This window comes from Phoca vitulina, unplaced genomic scaffold (assembly GCF_004348235.1).
Source record: "Phoca vitulina isolate PV1807 unplaced genomic scaffold, GSC_HSeal_1.0 scaffold10, whole genome shotgun sequence".
Lineage (NCBI taxonomy): Eukaryota > Metazoa > Chordata > Mammalia > Carnivora > Phocidae > Phoca > Phoca vitulina.
Window position 1 is genome coordinate 16,620,057 of NW_022589713.1, and position 25,956 is coordinate 16,646,012.

At 43.0% G+C, this 25,956-nt stretch overlaps 1 protein-coding gene across 1 annotated transcript; it reads right to left on the bottom strand.

Annotated features, from left to right (window-relative positions):
- Window positions 1-567: 567 nt before the first annotated feature.
- On the bottom strand, window positions 568-25,302 carry TRIM42 (tripartite motif containing 42). The gene is made up of 5 exons (XM_032409201.1): window positions 24,962-25,302; window positions 20,511-21,208; window positions 15,417-16,240; window positions 12,288-12,512; window positions 568-654 (listed from the first exon to the last, which is right to left on the bottom strand). The coding sequence occupies exons 1-5, from the start codon at window positions 25,300-25,302 to the stop codon at window positions 568-570; spliced, it is 2,175 nt and encodes a 724-aa protein (XP_032265092.1).
- Between the last annotated feature and the right edge of the window lie 654 nt (window positions 25,303-25,956).

The following is a 25,956-nucleotide window of genomic DNA, read 5'->3' on the forward strand; positions in this document are numbered from 1 at the left end:
AGGAGTGTGGAGAGGAGGGAGTGCTCTCATTCTTTATGGCTCAGAGGCAGACCTCAGACCATGGGGTAAAGTTATGGGAAGGCAAGTTCAGGCTCCAAAGTTAGGAAGAGCATTCTAACAACATTGGTTGCTTACTGTTAAAATAGACTACATGGTGAGGTAAGGAGCTCCCCATCAAACAGTGACTTACCCAAACACCGAAAGCTAGTTAGACTGGGGTCAGAATGCACACCTAGAGGACCTGACTACAAAGAGAGTGACCTTTTTACTACCCAGAGGTCTGGTGGCTGCCATGTACAAAACACTACAGAATTCTGAACCTAAGGTTAGGCCTGAGCTAATGGAGGTGTAGAGACTTGCTGTTTTACATCTTAGTTCCAAAATAATGAGCAAACAGTAAGCCATGACATCAGGCATTTCCTTTTATTAGCTCTTAGAAGACTCAGAGGGCCTGGGAACATCGTCTGCAACCTCACTGAAGAATGTGGTGAGAAAAATACATATATGTGTGTGTGTATATGTCTATCTGTGGTGTATCACTGAAGTTGCTGCCTGCTCTGCGGGAGCTCAGAAGCGCTTCTGGAGGGCAGTCTGGATGTTCTTCAGCAGGCCCCACTTAGCTCGGGTCTTCCCACGCTCATCTGGTGTTACCACCTGCAATCAGAAGCAGAGAGCCATGGCACCGGCCACAGGGGAAACAGTAGCTTCCAGTAGCAAGGCCACTGCCATGCACCAGACCCTCACACATCATCTCATTAACTCCTCATGATGGCCACACAAAGCAGGTGCCGCTGACCCCCTTATGAATGAGGACACTGAAGCTCAGAAGGACCAGGTAACTTTTTGCTTTTCTAAAGTCGTACTCCTAAAATGTGGTGAGACTGGGATTTCATAGACCAGTTTCCACTTCCTCTAAGGAACCGAATTTAACTGAGAGTTGTGACCTCAGGTGGGCTTCACCATAGAGCAGCCCTCCAGGGTGTCCCCCCAGCACCTGGAAATTGCTTCTATCATAGCTGTTATCATTTGTAAATTCCATTAATGTGTTTGGCTCTTAACAGACTGAGCACCTTGACTGGGTTGTAGGGGAAGTGATAGTCTTTCATCTCTGTAATCCCAACATTGGTTAAGGTAAAGAGAAGGTTCTTAGAGAAGTGGATGAAAGGTGAATAGAACCACAATTTGTAAATCTGCCAATTGCCTCTCTCTGATGCTTCACACTATCTTTGATCGCAATGAGCTGTCAGAGCTACCTGGAAAGGGAAAACTGCAGTGAGCAAGTCTCCTACAAATCTAACCAACTCAGCTTACACGTGGATCTCCCTGCTTTACCTCAAAGGTGCTGGGTTTCTCCATGCTTCTGGTCTGGAAGCATTCCTGTTCCTTTCCAGTACACATTTACTGAAGAGGCGTTTAGGGAGTGAGGCTGAGATCCAGGGATGAGGGATAGCCCACTGGAATAGCGGGCTCTGTCTAGACAGATCAGGACTCATGAGGCAGATGGGTGGGGTTGCAGTTTGGGTAGTGAAGAGTGATGTTTGTACAATGTCCCTATATACAAAGCTTTTAACTTTTTATATTTGTATTCAAAGGGAAAAGGCAAAAAAAGAAATAGACACTTATTAAATTATGCCCTTTATTTTTTTTGCGTGTGTGTTTTAAGTTACATTTTGTGATAGATTCTTTTAATTATTTTTTATTTTTTTAATTTTATTTTATTATGTTATGTTAATTACATCATGAGTTTTTGATGTGGGGTTCCATGATTCATTGTTTGCGTATAACACCCAGTGCTCCATTCAATACGTGCCCTCTTTAATACCCATCACCAGGCTAACCCATACCCCCACTCCCCCTCCCTTCTAGAACCCTCAGTTTGTTTCTCAGAGTCCATAGTCTCTCATGGTTCATCTCCCCCTCCAATTTCCCCCGCTTCATTTTTCCCTTCCTACTATCTTCTTCTTCTTCTTCTTCTTCTTCTTCTTCTTTTAACATATAATGTATTATTTGTTTCAGAGGTACAGGTCTGTGATTCATCAGTCTTAACCCAATTCACAGAGCTCACCATAGCATATACCCTCCCCCGTGTCTATCACCCAGCCACCCCATCCCTCCCACCCCCCACCACTCCAGCAACCCTCAGTTTGTTTCCTGAGATTAAGAATTCCTCATATCAGTGAGGTCATATGATACATATCTTTCTCTGATTGACTTATTTCGCTTAGCATAATACCCTCTAGTTCCATCCATGTCTTTGCAAATGGCAAGATTTCATTTTTTTTGATGGCTGCATAATATTCCATTGTATATATATACCACATCTTCTTTATCCATTCATCTGTTGATGGACATCTTGGCTCTTTCCATGGTTTGGCTATTGTGGACATTGCAGCTATAAACATAGGGGTGCACATACCCCTTTGGATCACTACATTTGTATCTTTGGAGTAAATACCCAGTAGAGCAATTGCTGGGTCATATGGTAACTCTATTTTCAACTTTTTGAGGAACCTCCATACTGTTTTCCAGAGTGGCTGCACCAGCTAGCATTCCCACCAACAGTGTAGGAGGGTTCCTCTTTCTCCTCATCCTCGCCAACATCTGTCATTTCCTGACTTGTTAATTTTAGCCATTCTGACTGGTGTGAGGTGGTATCTCATTGAGGTTTTGATTTGGATTTCCCTGATGCTGAGTGATGTTGAGCACTTTTTCATGTGTCTGTTGGCCATTTGGATGTCTTCTTTGGAAAAATGTCTGTTCATGTCTTCTGCCCATTTCTTGATTGGATTATCTGTTCTTTGGGTGTTGAGTTTGATAAGTTCTTTATAGATTTTGGATACTAGCCCTTTATCTGATATGTCATTTGTAAATATCTTCTCTCATTCTGTCGGGTGTCTTTTGGTTTTGTTGACTGTTTCTTTTGCTGTGCAAAAGCTTTTTATCTTGATGAAGTCCCAGTAGTTCATTTTTGCCCTTGCTTCCCTTGCCTTTGGTGATGTTTCTGGGAAGAAGTTGCTGTGGCTGAGGTCGAAGAGGTTGCTGCCTGTGTTCTCCTCTACAATTTTGATGGACTCCTGTCTCACGTTTAGGTCTTTCATCCATTTTGAGTCTATTTTTGTGTGTGGTGTAAGGAAATGGTCCAGTTTCATTCTTCTGCATGTGGCTGTCCAAATTTCCCAGCACCATTTGTTGAAGAGACTGTGTTTTTTCCATTGGACATTCTTTCCTGCTTTGTCAAAGATTAGTTGACCATAGAGTTGAGGGTCCATTTCTGGGCTCTCTATTCTGTTCCATTGATCTATGTGTCTGTTTTTGTGCCAGTACCATACTGTCTTGACGATGCCAGCTTTGTAATAGAGCTGGAAGTCCGGAATTGTGATGCCGCCAGCTTTGCTTTTCTTTTTCAACATTCCTTTGGCTATTCGGGGTCTTTTCTGGTTCCATACAAATTTTAGGATTATTTGTTCCATTTCTTTGAAAAAAGTGGATGGTATTTTGATAGGGATTGCATTGAATGTGTAGATTGCTCTAGGTAGCATTGACATCTTCATAATATTTGTTCTTCCCATCCATGAGCATGGAACGTTTTTCCATTTCTTTGTGTCTTCCTCAATTTCTTTCATGAGTATTTTATAGTTTTCTGAGTATAAATTCTGTGCCTCTTTGGTTAGATTTATTCCTAGGTATCTTATGGTTTTGGGTGCAATTGTAAATGGGATCGACTCCTTAATTTCTCTTTCTTCTGTCTTGTTGTTGGTGTATAGGAATGCCACTGATTTCTGTGCATTGATTTTATATCCTGCCACTTTACTGAATTCCTGTATGAGTTCTAGCAGTTTTGGGGCAGAGTCTTTTGGGTTTTCCACATAAAGTATCATATCATCTGCAAAGAGTGAGAGTTTGACTTCTTTGCTGATTCGGATGCCTTTTATTTCTTTTTGTTGTCTGATTGTGCCCTTTACTTTTACCAAATTTTTTTAATTTTAAAGAAAACAGGGCTTCGTGCAAGGTAAAGACCATATTATATACATGATACTAGATTACCCATTGCTGGATAAAAATGGAGATAACACAGAGAGACAGCCTTGGTAAAGATAGTAGATATAGTATAAGATATACACATCGAATTATCAAGGGCGATAATGAAGGGATAACAGTGTTGTGATGGGGTTGGGAATTGACTCATAAAACATAGGGGATTTGAATTTTGCTGTAAAGTAGTCAGGGTCTCCAGAGATAGACTATGTGTGATGTGTGAGTGGGGCAATGAGTATTCGGACATGTTTATGAACAAGGGGATGAGATGAAACAGGACAAAAGAAATAGAGAACAGAACTTGAGATACTAAAGAAATTGAAATGATAGCTGACATCTTCTTCCCTGCCCAAAATGCTCAGATGGTTTTCCAAATGAATTCTAACCAACTTTTAGGAAAGAGTTGTTCTAGAAAACAGGAAAAGAGCAAAAGCTTCCTACCTCATTTTATTAAGCTAATAAACTATTGATTTCAAAGCTAGATAAAAACAATAAAAGCAAAACATTATAGGGCCAGTTCACTTATGACCATAGATACAATAATCCAAAATAAAATATGAGCTAACTAAAACCAAGTATGTTAAATAATCACATCATGGTCACATAGGGTTTATTACATGAATGCAAGTCAAGCTTAACATCAGAGAATCAATGTAATTCATTTCATGAAGGCCTAAAGGAGAAGAATCATATGATTGTCTCAAATAATACAAAAAATGCCTAATATTGTACAGCTCTCAGAAATTTAGAAGTAGAAGGAAATTTCCTTAATGAGAATTATACATCACAAAAACTAAATACAAAATCATCATAGCTCAATGGAAAAGCATTAAGATCAGGAATAAGACAAAGATATCAAGTATTTCAGCTTCTATTTTCTGTAGGACTCATGCCCCTAGCCAAAGGTTTAGGGAAAGAAAAGACATAGAGTTCAAGGATTGTAAGAAAAAGCTAAAACTATCACTATTCATAAATGATAGGGTCATAGCCTGGAAAAACAAGCAAAATCAGCAGATAAACTCTCAGAATAATAAGAGAGTTTATCAAGATTGCTGGAATCTGGGGCACCTGGGTGGTTTAGTCAGTTATGCGTCTGCCTTCGGCTCGGGTCATGATCCCAGGGTCTTGGGATCGAGTCCTGCGTTGGGCTCCCTGTTAGCAGGGAGTCTGCTTCTCTTCTCTCTCTGTCCCTGACCCTGCTCATGCTCTCTCTCTCTCTCTATCTCAAATAAATAAATAAAATCTTAAAAAAAGATTGCTGGAATCAAGATTAACCTCCAAACACCAATAATTTTTATTCTAAACCAGCAATACGTTAGAAAATACAATCAAATATAAGATAATATTCATAATATCTACAAAGTCTGCAAACTATTTAGTTTAACCAGGAACGTGTAGTACCTCTATGAGAAGAATTTAAAAGCCCAAGTAAAGCACATTGAAGATGATTTGAATAAATGTCAGACCTATTACAAAAATATCAAATGCCTCCAAATTAATTTAGAGACTCAATACCTTCCTAATCAAATTCTTTTCTGGATTTTTTCTTTCTTTCTTTTTTCTTTCTTTCTTTCTTTCCTTTTTTTTTTTAGGAATTCAATTTACTTACTCCAAAATTTATATGAAGGACCAAATTCCTATGATTAGTTAAATAAACCTTAAAAAAGAAAGAAGGGTAATGGGCAGACTTACCCTAGCAGTTCATCAAGACGGAGCACAAAGCTGAGATTAAACAATAAAACCAGTGTGGCATTGATATAGAAACAGACAAATTTCCCTACAGGAGGCTGTAGAGAGCTCAGAGCCCGAAATACATGGCACTTTAATATAAGATGGTAGTGGCACCTTTACTGTATACGAATGGAGAAGACATTGCTTGGTGGATGCCATTGGAAAAACTGGCTCACTAGATGGTCAAAAAAAGTGCATCCCTATCTAGCACTACACACAAAGTTGGGCTCTGGATGGATGAAAGTTCTAAATTTGCTAGGTAAAACTAAAGTTAATAAAAGAATTATGTGGAAGATTATCTTTGTGACCTAAGCCTATGGAAGAACTTTCTTAAACAAAACTTCAAAAGGTCAAACCAGAAGGGAAAAATAATTGATGACTTTGATCATATCAAAGTGGAAGTTTTCTGCTGTTTCATGAAATACACTATGAACAAAGTTAATAGACAAATGTCAGAACAGAGAAGATATTAACAATGTCTAAAACCATTATCTGGAATATATCGGGACATACTGAAATTCACCTAGAAAATGAAAAATGCAATAGAAAAATGGGCAAAGGATATTTCTCAGGCTATTTACAGAAGAGGAAATCTTGAAAACTAAGAAGCATATGAAATGAAATTTAAAACAATAAGAAGACAGCACTTTGTACCTATTGGATTAGCAAAATAGTAGAAAGCTGGATCGTGCCACATACAGGTGGGCTAGGATATAGGGGCCCTTGTTCATTCTTTATGGACCCATACATGCATACATTGAAATCAAGTATGCATGTACTCTATGACCCAGCAATTTCACTCATGGTATATATCTGGTAAGGGCTGAATTGTGTCCTCCCAAAATTTATACCTTGAAGTCCTATCCCCAGTACTTCAGCATGTGCCTATACAGTTGACCCTTGAACAATGCAGGGGTTAGGGGTGCTGACCCCCTGCGCAGTTGAAAATCCATGTATAGCTTTCTAATGCCCCCAAACTTAACTACTAGTAGCCTACTGCTGACCAGAAGTCTTACTGATAACATAAATTGTCAGTTAACACATATCATATATTTATTATATACTATATTCTTACAATAAAGATAGAGCAAAGAAAATGTTATTAAGAACATCATAGAAGAGAAAATACAGTCCTGCACTGTAAAAAATCAGTGTATAAGTGGACCCACACAGTTTGAACCTGTGTTGTGCAAGGGCCAACTGTATTTGGAGAGAGGACCTTTAAAGAGGTGATTAAGTTAAAATGGGGTTATTGGGGAGGGCCCTAATCCAATCTGACTGGTGTCCTTATAAAAGGAGGAAATTTGGACACACAGAGACCTGCCAGAGGTGCCCTTGCACAGAGAAAAGGCCACGTGAGGACACAGGAAAAAGTCAGATGTCTGCAAGCCAAGGAGAGAGGCCTCCGAAGAAACCAGACCTGTCAAAAATGTGATTTGGGATTTCTGGCTTCCAGAACTGTGAGAAAATAAATTTCTGTTGTTTAAGCCACCCAATCTGTAGCATTTTGGTATGGCAGCCCTAGAAACCAAATACAATGTTCCAGAGAAATTCTCATGCCCCCATCCTGCCCACAAAATGTCAGGAATGAATATTGTTCACTGCGGCACTATTGGAGGTCACCTGGGTGTCCATCCTGGTTGAGTGGACAGGTAACATGTGGTGCCCAAATGAGGCGGCATCAGGAGTAAGGGCCTAAATGTGCATAACGACATGGCTAGAGCATAAAAACACAGTATTCAGGGAGAAAGGGTGAGAAACAAAGTAGGATATGTGGCACAATACTGTTTGTGCAAATTACCAACACATTCAAAATAGTACATACCATGTGAAGAACTCATAAAAGTAATGAGATACACATAAAATTTGTTAGAACGGATGTCTGGGAAGGAATGGCCACTAAAAGGAATACATATGGAGACAAGAAAAGGGCCTTGCATAAACCAATGTTGAAAATGGACCATGAACTGAAGTGTATTGATTAACTCAATGCTCTGTGTATGAGGTTAAAAATAAAAGGTCTGGCTTGACCTAAATTATCCTCACTCCAGGGCTCAAGTCTATCTGCAGAGCAAGTAGGGAAAGACTAATGGGATTCTGTTTGCATGAAGGATCAAGGAGCTCTTTGGCGAAGAATAAATCCTAAGGAGATAGAGAGAGTCCAAACCCATTTTTATTTCATTTCAGGGCAGGGAGTCGCTGTGAGTATGTGGGTAGTGTGGGGTAGGTTTGGGGCAGTTATTCTGAGTGTGGGATAGTGTTGGTCACTCTGATTGCCCTGCAACCCCACCTCCTGAAGATGTGGATCTCAGCCTAGACAGGAGGTCTGAAGTAGGGACCAAGGTAAAACCAGAAGGTAAGATGCCCAGAAGGTCGGGCAGCCTGGCTCTGTGCCTGGAGTTCCAGCCTGGGCAGGAAGGGAGCAGCACTGCAGAGACTCAGAGTAGCTGACAGGGCTGTCTCCTGAGCACATGGGAGACACACCAGGGGTGACCCCCAGTACAGACTGAGAAGGAATTTGAGAGGGTGAATGGGGGCAAGGGTGGGCACATTTCCTAAAGAGCTATCAGGAAAGACCCAGAACAGTAGCAGTTTGTGACTATTGTTGGGCCTGAATTTTTACTTCCAAATGTGATGTAACAGGGGACATCTGGTTTACAGACTGTGGTAGGCAGAGTAATGGCCCCCAAAGATGTCCACGTCATGACGCTGGGAACCTGTGAACATGTTATGTTACACAGCAAAGGGAATTAAGGTTCCTAGTCAGCTGGCTTTAAGACAAAGATTATGTTGAATCATCAGGTGGGTCCAATGTAATCACAAGAGTCCTTCAAAGTGGAAGAGAGGGGCGGAAGAGCCAGAGCCAGGGAGTGTGAGAAGGGGTGTGTGTGTGTGTGTGTGTGTGTGTGTGTGTGTGTGTGACCCAGCCTAATATTTCTGGCCAGGGAGTGTGAGAAGGGGTGTGTGTGTGTGTGTGTGTGTGTGTGTGTGTGTGTGTGTGTGTGACCCAGCCTAATATTTCTGGCTTGGAAAATGCAGGAAGGGACCATGAGCCCAGGAACGCGGGCAGCTGCTAGCAGTTGGAAAAGGCAAGAGAATAAACTTCTTCCAGAGTCTCCAGAAGGAACACAGCCCTGCTCACACCTTGATTTTACTCAGTGACACCCATTTTGGAGTTCTGACCTCCAGAATTATAAGGTAATAAGAAAATGTGTATTGTTTAAACTGCTAATTTGTTACTGCAGTAATAGGAAACCAGTGCATAGATGGAAAGTTCCATTTGTCATGGGAAGACTTCCTGGCAGTTAGCAGAGATTTGAAGTCCGAGGGAGACAAAGTAAAGAGGCTATTGTCAGAAATGAAATGGGGATGGTGGTCAGGAGGGACCCTGGGGACTAGCGGAAGAGCAGGAGAAGAAACAGGCTAAAGGATATATGACTCGTCTAAAAACACATTTCTTCATTCCTTCAAAACTATCAGGCTCTTGGATGTTAGAGGCTGTTGGTGGAGGGCTGTGGGCCGAGAGGAGTGAAGACCAGCAGGACACCTGCCCTCCTGGGGCTTACAGCCTAGTGGAGTTGGGGCTAGGTACACCAGGCCAAGCAATGCTCAATCTTGCCTCTCAAAAAAAAAAAAAAAAAAAAAAGTCCCACTCTCACTGCTGTTGGCTTGGACAACATTCTCCCAGCATGAGATGCCAGGTCACCAGGGTGGGGCCCACCAGCCCAGACTTAGCTGAATCTGACTGTGGTGTAGGGGACAAAGAGCTCCAGCTTGGATGACACCTAGGTTCCCACTCAACTCCTCCTTCAAGTTACATGAGGGCCGACACTTTCCCTTCCTGAGACTCAGTTTCCTTATCTGTAAAATAGAGGCAATAACTCCCCTCCTCCAGTGGTTGGTAGATCAGTGATAACGAATAGACAGTGTCTGACATCGAGTTGGCCTTCAATAAATGGGACCTTTAAAAAGCATTCAAGTTAATTTTCATGATTCACGTATTATACTTCGAATAAAATCCCTTAAAAATCAGCAAGTCACAGACTATGAAAATCAAATATGAAAGGTGTTATTTCACTTCCTTTTCAAAAGTACATATGATGGAAATATTGTATTTTGGATAAGAAATGATTCGGCTACCTCATTATAGCATTTTAAATGAAACCTTTCAGGAATACCTGCATAGAACTGATGCCAAAGGAAAAGTATTTTGATTTTATAGGAAAGAACTGAAGTCATTACTTTTATGAAGCTTTATAAATGTCATTCAAACACACCATCTTATTTTCATTTGCTATTGAAGCCTTTACTTATGCAAATCATGACAAAAGTTAAGGAAGCCAGTGTTTCCCCTTGAATGCTAATAGAATCACAAAGAGGGAGGAAGAATTACTTCTGAAGGAAAAATCTGTATTGCAGCTCTGCAAGTCAGATAAAAATGAAGCTTCCAGAAAACCTCATTAATTAGTGCTCTGCTCATTTAGAAATTGTGTTAAAAAGCAAAGAAACTGGAATGGGTTTCCTTCCCATACAGGAAGTACAAATTAATCGCATAAACACAGTTTCAGGGGGAATGTTATTTCTTGACTGATTGCATAAAACACTTAGCTTTCAGACATCTTATGGTACTTTGTAATTATTAATTTTATTCATCAATTTATTTCTTCACTCTTTAATTTAGACATTCATTCATATATTCATTTGTTTGGTCATATTTTCAGTCATGTATTCATTCAATAACCATTAAGAACCCGAGATATGCACAGTGCTGTAGTAAGCATTGTGGGAGAAACAGAGATGAATTAGACATGAAGTTTGTTTCCAGGGAGTTTGGAGCTCAAGATGAAGGACAAAACATCTACCTAAGAAGGGCCAACACATTTCAGTCTCTCCACCTCTGTCCTTGACCCTAGCATGGAAAAATGACAGGAGATACATTTAAAAAAAAAATTAGTAACAGCATTGAGTGCCCTTCATGTTCAAGACATTTTTGAGGAATTTCTAAAAAATTAGAAGGAAGATAGATAGAACTAGAGGAAGGAAGAATCCATAGTCAAAAGGACATGCTGCAAAATATGGTAGCAGCTGTGGGTGTTCCATGCTTGGGGGAGAAGGGTACCAACAAGAATTGGGCTCTGAGCCACCTGCCTGACAGGGGAATGGGCAGGGTAGAGAAAGAGGAGCAGCAAGGCTGACTTTCTCATCCCACTTCCTTCCCAGGGAAGTGTCTGACCTCTGTGGGAGTGGGAAGGGGTGCATGTGGGTACTGACTCCAGAAGGAGTCCAGATGGACTAGAGACCTTCCACCTGGAGCACACTTGCTACTGGTACACGGGCCAACAGCACAATCCTGCCCCCACCCTGCCTCCTGCTTCCCTTCATCACTAGAGGTAGCAACCAATCAGATTCTCTTCTGCAAACACTGGACCTGAGACAAAGGGAGTGTTGCTAGTCAGATTGTGTTGGTCACACAGAAGTTGGGCCAAGACAATCCAAAACCACAAGCAAGCTGAATTTAGGAGAGGAGATACTACAAACTAGGTGAAAGTAGAATAGATTCAGACAGAAGCAGACATAGAAGGGCGGGCAGAGGGAGGACTGAGACAGAGACAGAGAGACAGAGAGAGGAAGGGAGAGGAACTGATAGTTTTCTAGTTCCCTTGGGGATCAGATGTATATCCTGGCTGGAAGTGGTCTCATGAGACTCCTCTCTCTCTGTACCATAAATCTCCCTTTTCAAAAGCTGAAATGAATGGACTTACTATCTTTACTCTAAAGAATCCCTGATTAAGCCATAAATCTACTCTTATCCCAAAGAACATCATCATGGTTATACAGTAAGATAGCTATGGGAAGTCTTGATATTTTTCTTCCTTTTCTCATTTGAGTATCAATAAAATTATATTCATGAATGTATATCCCCTGGGGATATAAAGAAGAATCAGCCTTGCATCACCAAGAAGATAGGAATAATCCTGTCCCTTCTTTTTGGGAGTCCATTCTGACATGCTCAGTGGCTATTCCTTGGCTTTCAGATAAACAGCAAATAAAAATTTTTAGTATAACTATGTCTAGAATATTGCATGGGACATACTTATACTAAAAATTGTTTTCTGTATGTGTCCTGTATTTACGTTTGTTAAATCTGGCACTATACACTTGCTTTGAGTCACCACCAGGGCTAATAATGAGTTCTTTTTTTTGTCCTTCTCATGCCACAATTATCTGTTTAATAACCCTGAGCTCCTCGAAGACAAGGATTATGTCTTATTTTCCTCTAAATCTCCACATCCTAAAAGAATGCCTAGCCCAAATGTTTTTTGAATCAAACTGAACTAACAATTTTCAGGCCTCATTTGCCAAGTTGGTTAAGGCCAGCAGCCTTCTCTCTGACCTGAGTTAACAAGTTTTCTGGGATTAGAGGGGGCAGTCGCACAGTAGGTTCTGTGATCTCGTGATCATCCTAACAGCTGCATCAGAGCTTATAAAGAAAGTCTGTCTGAGAAAAATGTGCACAGTACCTTGCAGATGTCACTCCATTGCCCAGGACCATTGTCATTGATGGCTCTAACTTTAAACAGATACTCAGTGTTGGGGGTCAGGTTGTGCAGCTCCAAACTCTGCTGCATTATATCCCGAATTTGCCCACAAAGCTCTGTCCGCACATTGTTAGGAGGGGTAGTAATGAGTTCATAAAATTCCATCTCAAAAGAGTCCACGTCTTCTGTTGGGCATGTCCAGTAAACCTATGAAGCAATGAACATGTGGGTGTGATATCAATATACACCATTCAGCTTTCTTTCCCATAAAGATTTGTGTCGTTAACTATCAGTGGGGTGAGTTTAAGCTGACCCCATCTCCTCCAGCTGCTGAGGACTTTGACGTAGACTGTGTGCAACAGTCTTGAAAGGCTACCTGATAAGGCCTGACATGATGCTTGTGATGCATTTCAAGAACAGAAGAATGCTTCTCTGGGTTCTATTACCACCAGCCAACATTGGCGGTGACCATTGGTCTACTGACACAACTAAGTAAGATAGCTGCCATTTATTGAACACCTTCTATGCATCAGATTCTGTGTCTGACATTGCCTAACTCACCTAGTCTTCACAACTCCCTGGAAGGGAGATTTTATTATCCCATTTTATAGTTGAGGCTCAGGAAGGTTACATTAAGCAAATTCTAATAGAACCACAGACTACTAGAAGATGAAAAGTGTATCTATTCCAACCCTCTATTTTACACACAAAGAAGTAGAGTACCAGAGAGGTGAAAAGACTTGCCCAAGTCATGGAGAATATATGTTCACACTCAAAACATAAAATATCAACTTTTGGAAAGAGATATACTAACAAGTGTCAATTAGCAGGTTGTGCTTTGCATATATTTTATACTGATTATATTGCATTCTTTAAGTTTTAATAAATTCAAATGTCATTATGTTTATAAAATTAATTTATAATTACTCATAAGTGCATAAATTTTTGTGACTTTATATAATTTGTAGTTATTTTTATATATTTATACTTTTAAAACCTTTTATAAATTTATATAATTCATCAGTGAAAATTAACTTATTTTTTTCTGATTATCAAAACTAACATACTCATTGTAAAAGACTTGGAAAATACAGAAAAAATATAAGGGATGAAAATAAATATCACTTATAATTCCAAAATTCAGTTAATAATTAATTTCTTTCCAATTTTGGAACATACACAAACACAGAGATATATATCATTTGGGTTATATTGCTTTGATTCCTACTTTCTTTCACTTGATATATTTTACATATTTCCCTATATTATGAAAAACTTAGTAAAGCACAATTTTAATAACTGTCCCATAAGTGATTTAATCCTTCTATAGTTGAACGTTTAGGTTGTTTCTAATTTTACACTCTAATAAATAATGATGCAGTGAAGACTTTTGGGGCATGAATTTTCATCTGAATTTTTAATCATTTCTCTGGGAAAGATTTCTAGAAATAAAATTGAGTTTTTAGAAAAAACTCCTTAGGATTTTTCAGATACATAATGACAAGTTATAAGACTAACTTTGAGAATATTTTTTATGCCAAAAGCCTAAAGAGGACTGTCAACCATCATTTGTGAGAGAAGTCAACACAGATTTCATCTTGGGCATTACTGAGCACTATGTTTCCCATGTGAATTCCATTCCATGATCCTAATGGGGATCAATAATATCTTCAAATCAAATACCATATTTGGCAGTAGGTTTAGGTGTCCCTCTCTTGACAGGCAATGTCTTAACTAGGTTTTCCTGTGTAGGCCCCTTTCTTGGGCTCATCCAGGGACCACTAACCGGTGGTGTGGGGTGACTGTTTTCCAAGCCCAAGTATGGAGAAGATATCACTAGTTCTTCCCTTCCAGAGCAAGAAACTGCCAATCTCCTAAGCAGTCTAAGTTGCATGGAGAGACCTAAGGCCATCACTGAGCTAATGTCACGTACACTGCAGGCTTTGCTGATCTAGGATCATTTGGAAATGAAGGTTCAGCTGTTTAGTTGTGGACATCTCTTCTGTGAAGGGCAGAGATACTTTGCTGTGTCTGAGAGCCCATGGGAAGGTATATTCTACTTTGCAATGTAAGGTCATTCTTGCTGGCAATTATAGACTCTAAAACATAGATTATGATGTCTCAGGAGAACAGCAAAGTAAAGCTTGGTCAGAGTCTGTTTTTCATTTTCTTGGTTTTTAGACCCTTGATATAAAAGTGCATTTTAACAAGACTTCCAGGTGCACATTAATGTTTGAGAATCAATGGTTTCAACTTTAAGGATGCTAAAAGTCTTTGGGAGTGTTGTCAGATTATGGGGGCAAAAGATGAGTTCTGCCACATGAAAGCAGGCCATGGGCTGGCCTGGGAGATGTCCCTGTAGGGAATCCTAAGAGAGGCAAGATTTGCTCTAATAGAGTATCTAATTGCAAGTTAATCTGTTTCTCTCCCTGAACCTTAATAACACATTCTATAAACAGTTCAATTTATGTTCAGCTGGATTTGAAAGGAATGTTGAGGGAAAGGTCTTGTTAGGCCAAGAAGGTCAAGGAGGAGTCATGTCCCCTGAAGTCAGATGATGGCAGTGGTAGAGGTCTGTGAGAGAACCACACCCCCAAAATTTGAATCTCAGGAGATAAGAATTGGGATTCCATTGGGGATTTTCCTTCCATTCTTTCCAAATCATGGAGAGTATGGATAATTTCTTTAGGAAAGGTAGCAATTTAGAGGAATCACAGCTAATAGATAATGGAGCCTGTATTTACAATTTGATTTTCTGTGTTCTCTCTATTATTACAGGCTTTCCCCTGGGAAATATTACACCCTCCAAGCAGTCTCTTCCAATTACTTTGTTTCCCAAATTTGGGTTGCCCTTGAAATGGGGTTGGGGATTTCAGATGTATTTTTGACTATAAGTTAAATATGTTGTTTGGTTTAAGCCAATCTTAGGGTACTTAAGATTTTAGGAACTTATCCCTTTTGAATGGGCTGACCATGAAGAATCCAGAGGAACAGATTTGAGTGACTGGACCCTAGAGATCAAAGAGGTAAGTGCAACCTTTCCTGACTACCCACCTCCATTCCGTACCTCACACCCCCTTGTCTTCGCCATGGGCCCAGAGCCTTTCTTACCTTGGCAGCTCTAGGATACACCAGAGTCTGGTAGATAACAAGTGGGCCTGGGGTCTTCACAGTACCATCATTGAATGAGTACCAGTTATGGAAGCTGCTGCTGTTCTGCAGAGACTGGTTGTCTGCCCCTGCACTCCAGTAAGTATAGAGGCCATCTGTGAGTTTGGCAGGTGTGGCGGACTGGGCTCGCCCATAGGCTTCCAGACCCATTTTGGCCTTCTCACCACCGGTGGCGTTGAAGGACAACAAGGAGGAGCTTCGCTGGTATATCTGCTGGTTGCCGAAGCTGTGAGTGCTGAAGGTGACCTTCCTGGCAATCATCATTTCTGAGTGCATGGGATAGGGGGAGGGCAGGGAGTCCCCTGAGGAGCATACCTTCTTGGGTCCTGTGGGGAAGAGCTCGTGGATAGCACTGGAGAGCTCAGCAAAGTCCAAGGGCATGCAGTGCAAGGAGTGTAGCCGGAGCTGTGGGTCAGGCCTATAGGTGCTCTGGATGCCGTCTTCAATCTGGTCCACCAGAATCTTGGCGGACTGCAGAAATGCCACCTGGCCTGTCTCTTTCAGGGCTTCCTTGGAGTAGGCAATCAGGCCATCCATTTCATTCACTTTCATGGTTGTGACATACACGTATTTTTCAATCTCCTTCTGCCTGGACACCTCCAGATTCTCTATTTGCTCCATGATGGACTTCTCCTTCTCCTGTAGAATGCTGCGCAGCTTGAGAAATCCATTTCGGATCTCTTTTCGCTTCACCTCCTTGTCAGCTTTAAAGCTGTTTTTTAAAATGTTGAACTCCATTAGGTCATTATCAATCTCATAGCGGACTGCAAAACAACCAGGTTAGTTACTTTGGTTAAAATTTTCATCTCCCCAGATGTTAAAGCCAGTAGAAGACTGGAGCAAATTCCTTTGGACCCCATGGAAGTGGGCGGAGAAGGAGGGAAAGCACTTGTAGTTGAACTGAAATAGGCTAGAACAGGTTTATGAGGTGCATCTGGCCTCCCTCAGGAATTCCCTCTCGGCCTCCTTGCCTAATACTTCCCTCAGGAATAACAGCCTTTCTTTCCTGGCATAGTTATATCTGTAGTAGTCTCTGTGGCCCTGGGTTGAAATTGAAAGTTCAAGACCACCCTTGATATGAGTTCTTACCAGACTTCACTTGTCAGCACGTTGGACTTAAGAAGAGGTGATGTCACAAAGTGACTGGTTTTCCCTGTGTGAAAGAACTGAATTTTCTAAGAACTAAATTTCTGATGACTTCTTCTAAATGCTGCCTTGCCTAACTCACCAAAAACCTAGCCCTAGACAACAGGAAATCAGCTGGGCTCCCTCTGTTGCCTTTCCCCCATTTCCTTCCAAGAAAGAGTCTGCTGTTGTACTTCAAGGAGAACCCAATTTGTCCTGTATCCTCTTAAGTGGTTTTTGGATTATAAGTTCACTCAGTCATTCAACAAACATTTACTGAACACCTGTTATAAGTCATATGCCTTCCAAGGTACTAGGGATACATATATGAATATGAAAGGGCACCGACAATCAAGGCACTCATAAATCCAGTGATACTACAGTATAGAGAATACTATGAAAGAAAGTATGTGGCACATCTCTGTGAAATGAGCAGCTTTGTTGGCTTTACGGTGATTTAGGCATCAGGCAGTGACAACTATGTGAAGACATGTCAACCTTCTGTGGCCTAGTCTAAAGATAAGATCCTCCCCTGAATGGTCAACTTTGCAGTGAATTGATGGGCTATAACTCTCACCAAATTTCACTCATGAGTAGGGGTGCCCCAGAATTTTTTGTACTTGGTTCTTAACATAGTCCTGGGTACACAGTAAGCTGGACCTTTGTGGGTGGTGGCTATTGTAACAATGATGTGCATTTGAGTAAGAGAAACCCAAGAGTCCTGTTGGACCACGAGAACAGGGACTGTGGCTGTCTTGGTTATCACTATGACTAGGGTGTGTAGAAGGGCTTGAGAGGTATTTATTGAGTGAAAGCCAATCTGTTCTATTTTCTAACATCTTTGGGGTAAATGCCACTCTCTGGCCTATTTTGTGAAGCCACTGTTTCCTCTGCCCACCTCCTCCCTCATACTGGCACAGAAGCAATGCCAATGGGGGCTGAATAGGAAACAATCATGGTGATTGCAGAGGTGCTGAGAAGTGCTCCCCACTCTCCCCTGACTCAAACCCCACTGTGGCTTATGGCAGTTGAAATTCCACTTTATTCATTAATTTCTTTGACTATTCAATAGTTACTCACTGATTGCCAAAGACACTTGCATAAGAAATTCCTTGCTTTATTAAGGATTACGTTTATGTAAAGTCCTGAGAGATAGGATAAAAATTCCTTAGATGAGGGGGAAAGAGGCAGCACCAGGAGAAGAGAAAGAGGAAGCCAGAAGCATCCCTCCCCCGTCTTATAAATATGGCAACTTTGCAAGAGCTAGTCTTAGAGCAAAGTTAAATCAACATCTTTTTCAGGCAGTACACTTAAAAGTAGCTATTGTTTATTAAACATTTATTATGGACCAGATCTAGATGATACACATATTATGGATCACATTTCTGTATTATCATATATAACACTTATCTTCCTATGAGGAAGATATTGTTCCCATTTACAGATGAGGAAGCTAAGGCTCAGAGAGGTTAAGTTATTGTCCAATGACAGCAAGTAAATAGGAGAAACCAAGGCCTGTCTCTAATTCTATTTGTCTAACTCCAAAGCCTATGTTCTTAATTGCTCCAGCTGTGGTTCTCAGCCCTCTGTGAGCATCAGAATCTTCTGGGTAACTTTAAAGAAAACTCTTCTCTTGGCCTCACTTGCTGAGATTCTGAATTGGCCTGAGTTAGGACTCAGTAATCCAGATGAGGCAGTTTGTAGCTGCGTTTAGAATCTAATCCAAGGGATCTTCTGGGGATCTTGTTAAAAATGCAGATTCCCATGAAATTGGTATGGCTAGGGCCTGATTCTGCATGCCCAGGCTCCTGGGTGGTGCCATTGTTGCTGGTCCTAGTTAGCAAAGCTCTGCATGTGGTTCCAATGTGTAGCTGGAATCAACACCACAGATTCAATCAATTGACCCAAACTTGATCTTCCCTCCAGGGCCCAGAGTTTCTCAGTGTATTGTCAGACGATCTGCTTTTGAATTACCTGAAGATCTGTTTAAAATGCAGATTTATGGCACCTTCCTCAAAAGTGAATTGAATCCTTAAGAGCAAGTTTGAAACCTGGTTAAAAAAATTTGGGGGTGGTGGTGGTTCCCTTAGCAAGGATGGACAGGGCTAAATTCTTTACCTACGTATAAATGGATATGCCTTGAAGGTGACCCCTGTCCCCTTCCAATTGCTGGGCTGTTTGGAATTTGTACTGGTGTCCCCTTACATTGAATTGAATTTCATTGTCTGACTTCTAGGTGCCCTGGACTCTGAGAAAACTATCTTAGATTTCTCCTCTGTTAAAAACCCAGGCTTCCCGTGGTTACCTGGAGGCCACAGCAGACTAGGCAGCAGCCCCTTCCCTATGCTGAGGCCCCAGAGAATCCAGCTGAGCCCAGGCAGTGAGTCTACCTTAAGAAAACCCTCTAGAACCAAAGGGGCTACCCATTTCTTTGGCAATATGGCTCCTATAGAGTTTCTCTAATATAGCGATTTCCTTGGTGGTGGTTCTAAAACTGAATAAATATCAATTGATAAACAATGTTTCCTAGTAGAAGCAATTGAGAAGTGAAGGTATTTCTGAAATATGCATGCTAGTGAGAGGTCCTAGGTGACAGAGTTAGCAAAGCCCATCTCTGACCCATCTGTATGTCCAACAGGACCTTTGTGTGCAGCTCAGAGAAAAACTGCCTCCCACTCATATGTTTAGGCATGTTTACACATGGACACTGAAATATCCAACAAAGGGAAAGGCTGGGGTGATCTGGTGCCCTTTGGTCACTTGACTGTCGTCCAGTCCTTAAGGAAGTAGACCACAGGTGGTGATGGTGGTGGTTTCTGTTGCTTGTCAATCTTTCAATCTTTAGATTCTGGTCACTGTTTAGCATAGAGTAGGTTGTCAAATGAATGTTATGGATTTAACATGGGTGTTGGAGTCAGATAGTCCAGGTCTGCCCATTTACTAGCTGCCTTGTGCCAATGACTTCTTAGAATCTCTGTTGTCTTATTCATGGAAGGAATTTTAATGCCTGTACTGTAGGATGATTGAGAAAATTAGGCCTGGGCATAGTATGCTTCTATTCAAGGAAGCTATTCCCAGGTGCAAAGAGCCCTAAAAGGATGCCTGAGATCCTTATGTCTAGTCAGGTAGATCCACACCCAGAAATTATGGGTATCTTTGCTGAGCTCTGCAAAATATTGTTGTACCGCATTCCAGCATGGAAACTAGGGTCAGTTACCCTTATACAAACTACCTATTTTATAGGTAAGCCAATATAAGTAACCCTGAGCAGGCATGCAGAAGGAAAACCAGCTGTTGACCAGAATGTTATTGGCTATTTCTGAGTATTTCTGTTATTATGTGTTTGCTACCAGTTCATTTACTTTGCTGTTTACAAGTTTTGGGAAAACACTGTTGAGGAAAATTTAAAATAGAAATGATTTCAACATTGACTTAATTCTTTCCTTCTGCAAATTGGGAAAATACCAAAGACATCCAACTTTAGTGACAACTTTAGAAAGGTTCACAGATAATAGAAGATCAAATTTACCACTTTTCAAAGGAGGAAATGAGGTCCAAGGTCATGAAGATTGTAACCAAGATTATAGAATCTTTCTGGGTTGATTACGTGCCAGATACTTTTTTGCATGCTACACTTAGAGTAACCCATTTAGTCCTCACAAAGGAGTTACTATTACTATGCCCATTTTACAGATGAAAAAACCAAGGCGCAGGGAGGTTAACAGGCTGGTGGTGGTTGCCAGGCGTGCACACCAGGCCAATGCCTTGCAGCCTAGCAAAGTGTTTCTCAGTGCTTGGATTGCCCCACCAGGTGGGGGAGGCTCTCACCAAACAGACTGCCCAGAGCCATTTTGCCTAACAGTTCCTGAACTAGAAGTTACTGTGCAGGAGAGGGAAGGGGACCAGGACCTGCTTTGAACTTGGCGATGGCGCTGAAGAGCGCGGCGGCCCTTTCAGAGCAGGCGTCGATGAGGCTGATGGTCTCGTGGCCGTTGTGCAAAGCTGTCTTGCAGAAGGTGCAGAGCAGCTGGTTGTCGTGGCGGCAGTACTCAATGATGCGGCTGGACGGGTGGTGGATGCAGATCTTCTCATCCTGGTCCTCGGTGCTGGTGTCCACGAAGACGTGGTCCTGCATGGCCACGTCCGAGTGGAAGGTCTTGAGGCAGTCGTTACACAGGTTGAGACGGCAGGTGATGCAGCGCTTGTAGGCGATGCGCCGGTTGCGGCAGACCTGGCAGACGATGGGCCCGGAGGAGCGGTCGAAGCGCCACTTGAGGTAGCCATGCTGCTGCATGTAGCGCTTGGTGAGGCGCCCGCGCAGGTAGTTCTCGGGCAGCTGCATCTTGTGGCTGTATGGCATGCAGTGCGAGCGGTTGCACACGGGGCAGATGAGGATGAAGAAGTTCTCGGTGACCTCGGCGTGCTTTTGCAGCTGTCGCAGGCACTTCTCGCACAGGCTGTGGTTGCAGGGCAGCATGAACGAGTGCAGGCGCAGCCGGCTGCACATGGGGCACGAGAGATGGTCCACCAGGTTGCTGTTCGCGGGCGTCGCCTTCACCTCATCCACCTGGGTGTCGCTGCTTCCGATGCGCAGTGCGGTCTTGGAGCTGGAAGGAGAAGCAGACATGGGGAGGGCTTCAGGAGGCAGGCTTCAGAGCTCACCCCGTTTCTGGCCTCTGAAAGAACTAGGGGTTCACCGCCAGGCAGGCCAGTGTGATGGCGGGGAGCATGGGCTCCGTGCTGGGGCACCTGGGTTCTAAACCTGCCTCCGCTATTCTTTTAGCTGGGCGACCTCGGGTCAGTTAACCTCTCTCTGCCTTTTTCCTCGCTATAAAATTAGTAGTCACATTATAGAGTTTCTTGAGGGGATTAAAATTACATTTCATACCTACAAAGCTTGAGAGCCGCCCCTGGAACACAGTAAGCAGTGGACACTGCATGTTGTGATTTTTTTGAGCAAGAGAAAGCAGAAGAGACTGGCCTGGCACCATCAGCTGGGCCTTGGTGTTGGGGTGATGTTGGCTGGGTGATGTTGCCCATCAATAATGTCACAGAATACCAACACCCCACAAAGCCCTTCTGAGACTGTGATGGAGCAAAGCAGAAATAAGACCACTTCATCCTGTTTGAATGCAGGCCAAACAAGAATATCATCCAGACCACAAAAATGACCAAACGTGGCCTATCCTGTTTAGTGGGAGCGTACTACTTTTTCACCAGTTGCAACGTTGGGCACCCAGTGTGCTTCCCATCTTGTAGACAAGATTTTTATCTGGTTATCCACTAGGAGATCTACCCCCACTTCCTCACCTAAAATGAGGTTAAATCCCATAATAACTTGCTGAGGCCTTCTTACTGAGACACTTCACTCTTAACCATGGTGTATGTTCTCACTTGTCGCAATGATTCGGTAAATCCAATCTTGTCCACCTACAGGTGTGTTCTTGGTGAGTTTTGCTTGGCAGGCATTGACGTCATCATTATTTTTGTATGTAAAATGGATGGGTAAAGTGTCCTTCCGAGGACACTAGGAGTTCAGTCCCTGAGCCAAGTCTAGAACCCGAGTGCTCCAACCAGCAGACCAATAGGTAAGAGTTAAGGGTCTAGGCTCTAGGGGTGGATTGCTCATGGTGGAGTACACCCTTTAGAGCTGCACCTTTGAAATGAGTTTCTTAACCTCTCCCATTCTCAGTTTCCTCATCTGTAATCCAAAGCTCAAAGCTCACAATCCTATGTCTTTCATGAGAATTTTACAAAGTCTACATGAGGTAATCCATGATAAGGTGCTTAACTGCTGGCACATAGTAAGGACTCAGTAAACGTGGCCACTGCAATTACTCCCCTCTGGTACTAGCCAGCTAATGTCCACAGTAGAGGACAACAATGGTCAAGTCCAGAAGTGTGTGCTTCTACTGTTCGTGTGTGAGTGTGTGTGTGTGCCTCTGTATGTGTTGATTCTTTGTCTAATAGCTGAGGTTGATTTCATATATTTAATTCTAAGAACCGTGGATGAAATGAAAGCATACTTATAAAATTCAAGTGCATGTTCTAAGAGGCTATAATCAGGGCAAAAGCAGTTCCTGAAAATAAATAAGTTAGCTGTGGGGATAGAAATGGAAGCAGATACACAATTTGTGACTATTCCTGTCTCTTCTCTTCTGTTCACATTAGTGATATTTGGGTGTTGATCTTGGCATTGTGGATGTATTCTTTTCTGCTTCTGGCTTCTTGTAGTCCCAATATGCCCCTATCTACTTCCCCATCTCTCAGCCAGGGACCTATATCTTAGAGCCCAGGTAGTCAAAGGTGCTGCCCAACCATACTGGAAGTATGAAGGGAGTGGCCCTGTGGTGACAGAGAGTGCCTCTTGTGGGGACTCAGGCTCCTGGGAAGCTCATCCCTTAGGGATTTGGGAGCTGGGTCCTAGGCCTGCTGACCACAATGTTCTTGGCTCCATTCCCTCTCTGCTTTCTCAGTCTTGTGCCTGGGCCCTGCAAGGAATCACTGGACGTACAGTCAGTTGTACACATGGTAGCTGGATGAACCTCTCTAGTTCAAGAAGGTGGGATTCTGAGGATCATGGTGTAATATAAAGGGAGACAGCGTGAGAAATCAGGAAGAAGGAGGGAGGGAGGGTGATGCTGGGGGAAGAGAGAGAGAGCAGGGAGGCAGTGATTCAGAAACCAGGAGAGAGGCCAGTTGGAAGATAAACCTCAGTGTACCCACAGCCCACCTCCTGACACTCGCAGTAGCATCTCTGACCATCCTCAGAAAGCCTCAGGCTTGGACCTGGGCATTCAGTGGCCATGGTTCCCTACCCAAATAGCCACCAAACCCAGCAGCCTTGCCTTCTTGCTAAGATATCGGGCCTCTCCTATTCTGCACAGCCCCCTCCTTCCAATTTAGGGCTATTCTCCCAGTACCTGAGTTCTCACTGTGTCACATGGCAGGTCTCCCAGCTTCCCTTCGGTTCCTTCCAGGCCATCTGTACTTTAGAATCACCTGGGGGGCTTTTACAATTCTGATGCCCAGGTGACACCCAGACCAATGAAATCAGAATATCTGGGGATGAGGACCTTTGTAAAGATCCCCAGGTGATTCTAATGTAAAGCAAAGTTTGGGAGCTACTGACCTAAGGCATCTTCCCAAAGCACCAAAGTCATCCCTCCTCTGTTGAAATGTGGTCAGTGACTCTCCATTGCTGATATGCAGAAAATGGGGCAGTTGAGTCAGGAGAGAAGAATGTGGATGTTACTTTCTGCACCTGAGAACTTCTGGGCTTTTATCCAAGACCCCTGGGTTCTCTATTCATGCAAACACCACGAGAGGTCCATGAATGGAGAGTAACGTTTATTAAGCACCTACTAAGTGCTGAACTGCAAAGTGGATCCTATTCTTCTCCTGAATTCACTGAATCTTTGCTCACGGAATTGTTTTTCCAGCCTTGAAAAGCTTTAAACCTGCCTCTCATTTTCTGCCTCTCCAATGGTGCCATCTTGTAGTTCTGATCTTTGATCTTTTCTCATCTAAGAAGTCTGCCTTTGCTGCTTGAGATGCCCCTCAAATGTGACATAAAAGGACTGTCTCTGTCAGAACAGGAAGAGAACATGCAGTACTGGACACAGGTTAGTGTGTTACTTGTTAGTGTGTTACTTAGGGTCTCAGTTACTTGCATGGGGCAAGTAACTGAGACCCTAAGTAGCATGACTTCCAGATAGAAAGAGAAGGCTGCAGGAGTTGAGGGCCCTCTGGGGTACTTATATAGGACACAGGGGTCAAAAATGGCCTGTGGAAGTTGTTAACTTTTCCAATACATGTTAAGGTATCAAAAGTTCAGAGGAGGAAGAAAAGGGGCAATTTATATTTTTATATCACATAACAAGATTACAAAGCACATACATTAATCCCCATACCCGCTGAATCATGGCAGACGTTATACTCTCCATTTTGCAGTACAGCATTTTTAAGTTAAGATACAGAGTCTGGGTTCAAAATCTGGCTGCATCTTACTAGCTAGGTGATCCTGGGCCACTGGACCTTGCAAAGGCTCAGTTTCCTCACTGGCGTGGTGGGCATGAGGTGAGGGTTGCCTGGGGTCACACATGCAGTGCCTGGCATTCAGAAACCAGGAGAGAGGCCAGTTGGAAGATAAACCCCTTACGCGCTAAGTATTAGCGCCCCCTACTGGGTGCAAGTGAGAGAGCGCCGTGCTCATTCACAGGGCTGGCGGGGAGTGGATTTCGAACTCAGGGTTAGCTGCGGTTACTGGCTGTGTGGGACACGCTTAATTGCTACAGAATCTTTGGCCTCCTCTTCTCAGGTGGAGAAATGGCCTCGGGGTGGGGGCAGCGGGCACTTACGAGGTGCGGATGCTCCTGAGGCGGCCCTTGTGGAACGTGATGGAGGCATTGCGGCAGCAGCGGCTCTCGTAGTAGTAACACTGGAGGTTGCTGCTGGTCGTGCAGCAGCACTTGCAGTCGGGGTCATTGGCCCAGGAGCAGCAGCACCAGTGGCAGTTGGGGTTCTCGGAGCAGGTGCAGTGGCAGCACTGGCAGTTGCGCTCGTCCTTGTAAGGGCAGGGGAAGCAGGTGCAGTTCCGCTCGGAGGTGAAGAGGAACTTGCAGCACAGACAGGAGCATAACCGAGGACAACATCTCTGCCATGTACAACATGGAGAGCAAACACACATAGCAGTCTCCATGGCGCCTACATGATTGCCACCGGCTGTCCAGAGCTCTGGAACCCTTCTCTATAAGAATCTTGTGGTCTCCTAGGGAGGGGATCCCTCCTCCCCCCCGCCAATGAGGCCCTCAGCTTGGAGGTGGCAAGAGGTTGGCTGTTATGAGGGCTTCACAGGTGGTGTCCCTACTAGGAAGCTCCTGAGCTGGCATTTACATATATCAGCCTGAGGCCATTTGCTTATGTCACAATCCCTGTCTCCCCGCCATGTCTCAACATGCTGGGTGGGTGAGATATGGGGAGTAGTGGCAAGCAGTGGGGGGCTGATGGACACTCCATGCTTCCATAGGATCGGCTTCAGAGGGGGGTTAATGCAAAGAGCATCCTGGAGGTTTAGCTGTCACTTGTCACCTTCTGGGTTATGGGGCAGATTCCAGAAGCTATTTCTCTTTGATGATGTTTTCCCTGCAACTTGAGCTAGTTGACTTCAGGGTATGTCTTCATGGGCTGAAAGGACTGGGTATGATTAATTGGAAGTGGACTGACATGATGTTCTCTCCTTGGGCCTTTTCTGCATTGATTGAACTCTTTTTGTGATGAACAAAGCACAAAGTGTTTACAAATCATGGCAATGCTACATTTAAGGGGAATCGCCATTTGGACAAAGAATTAAAGG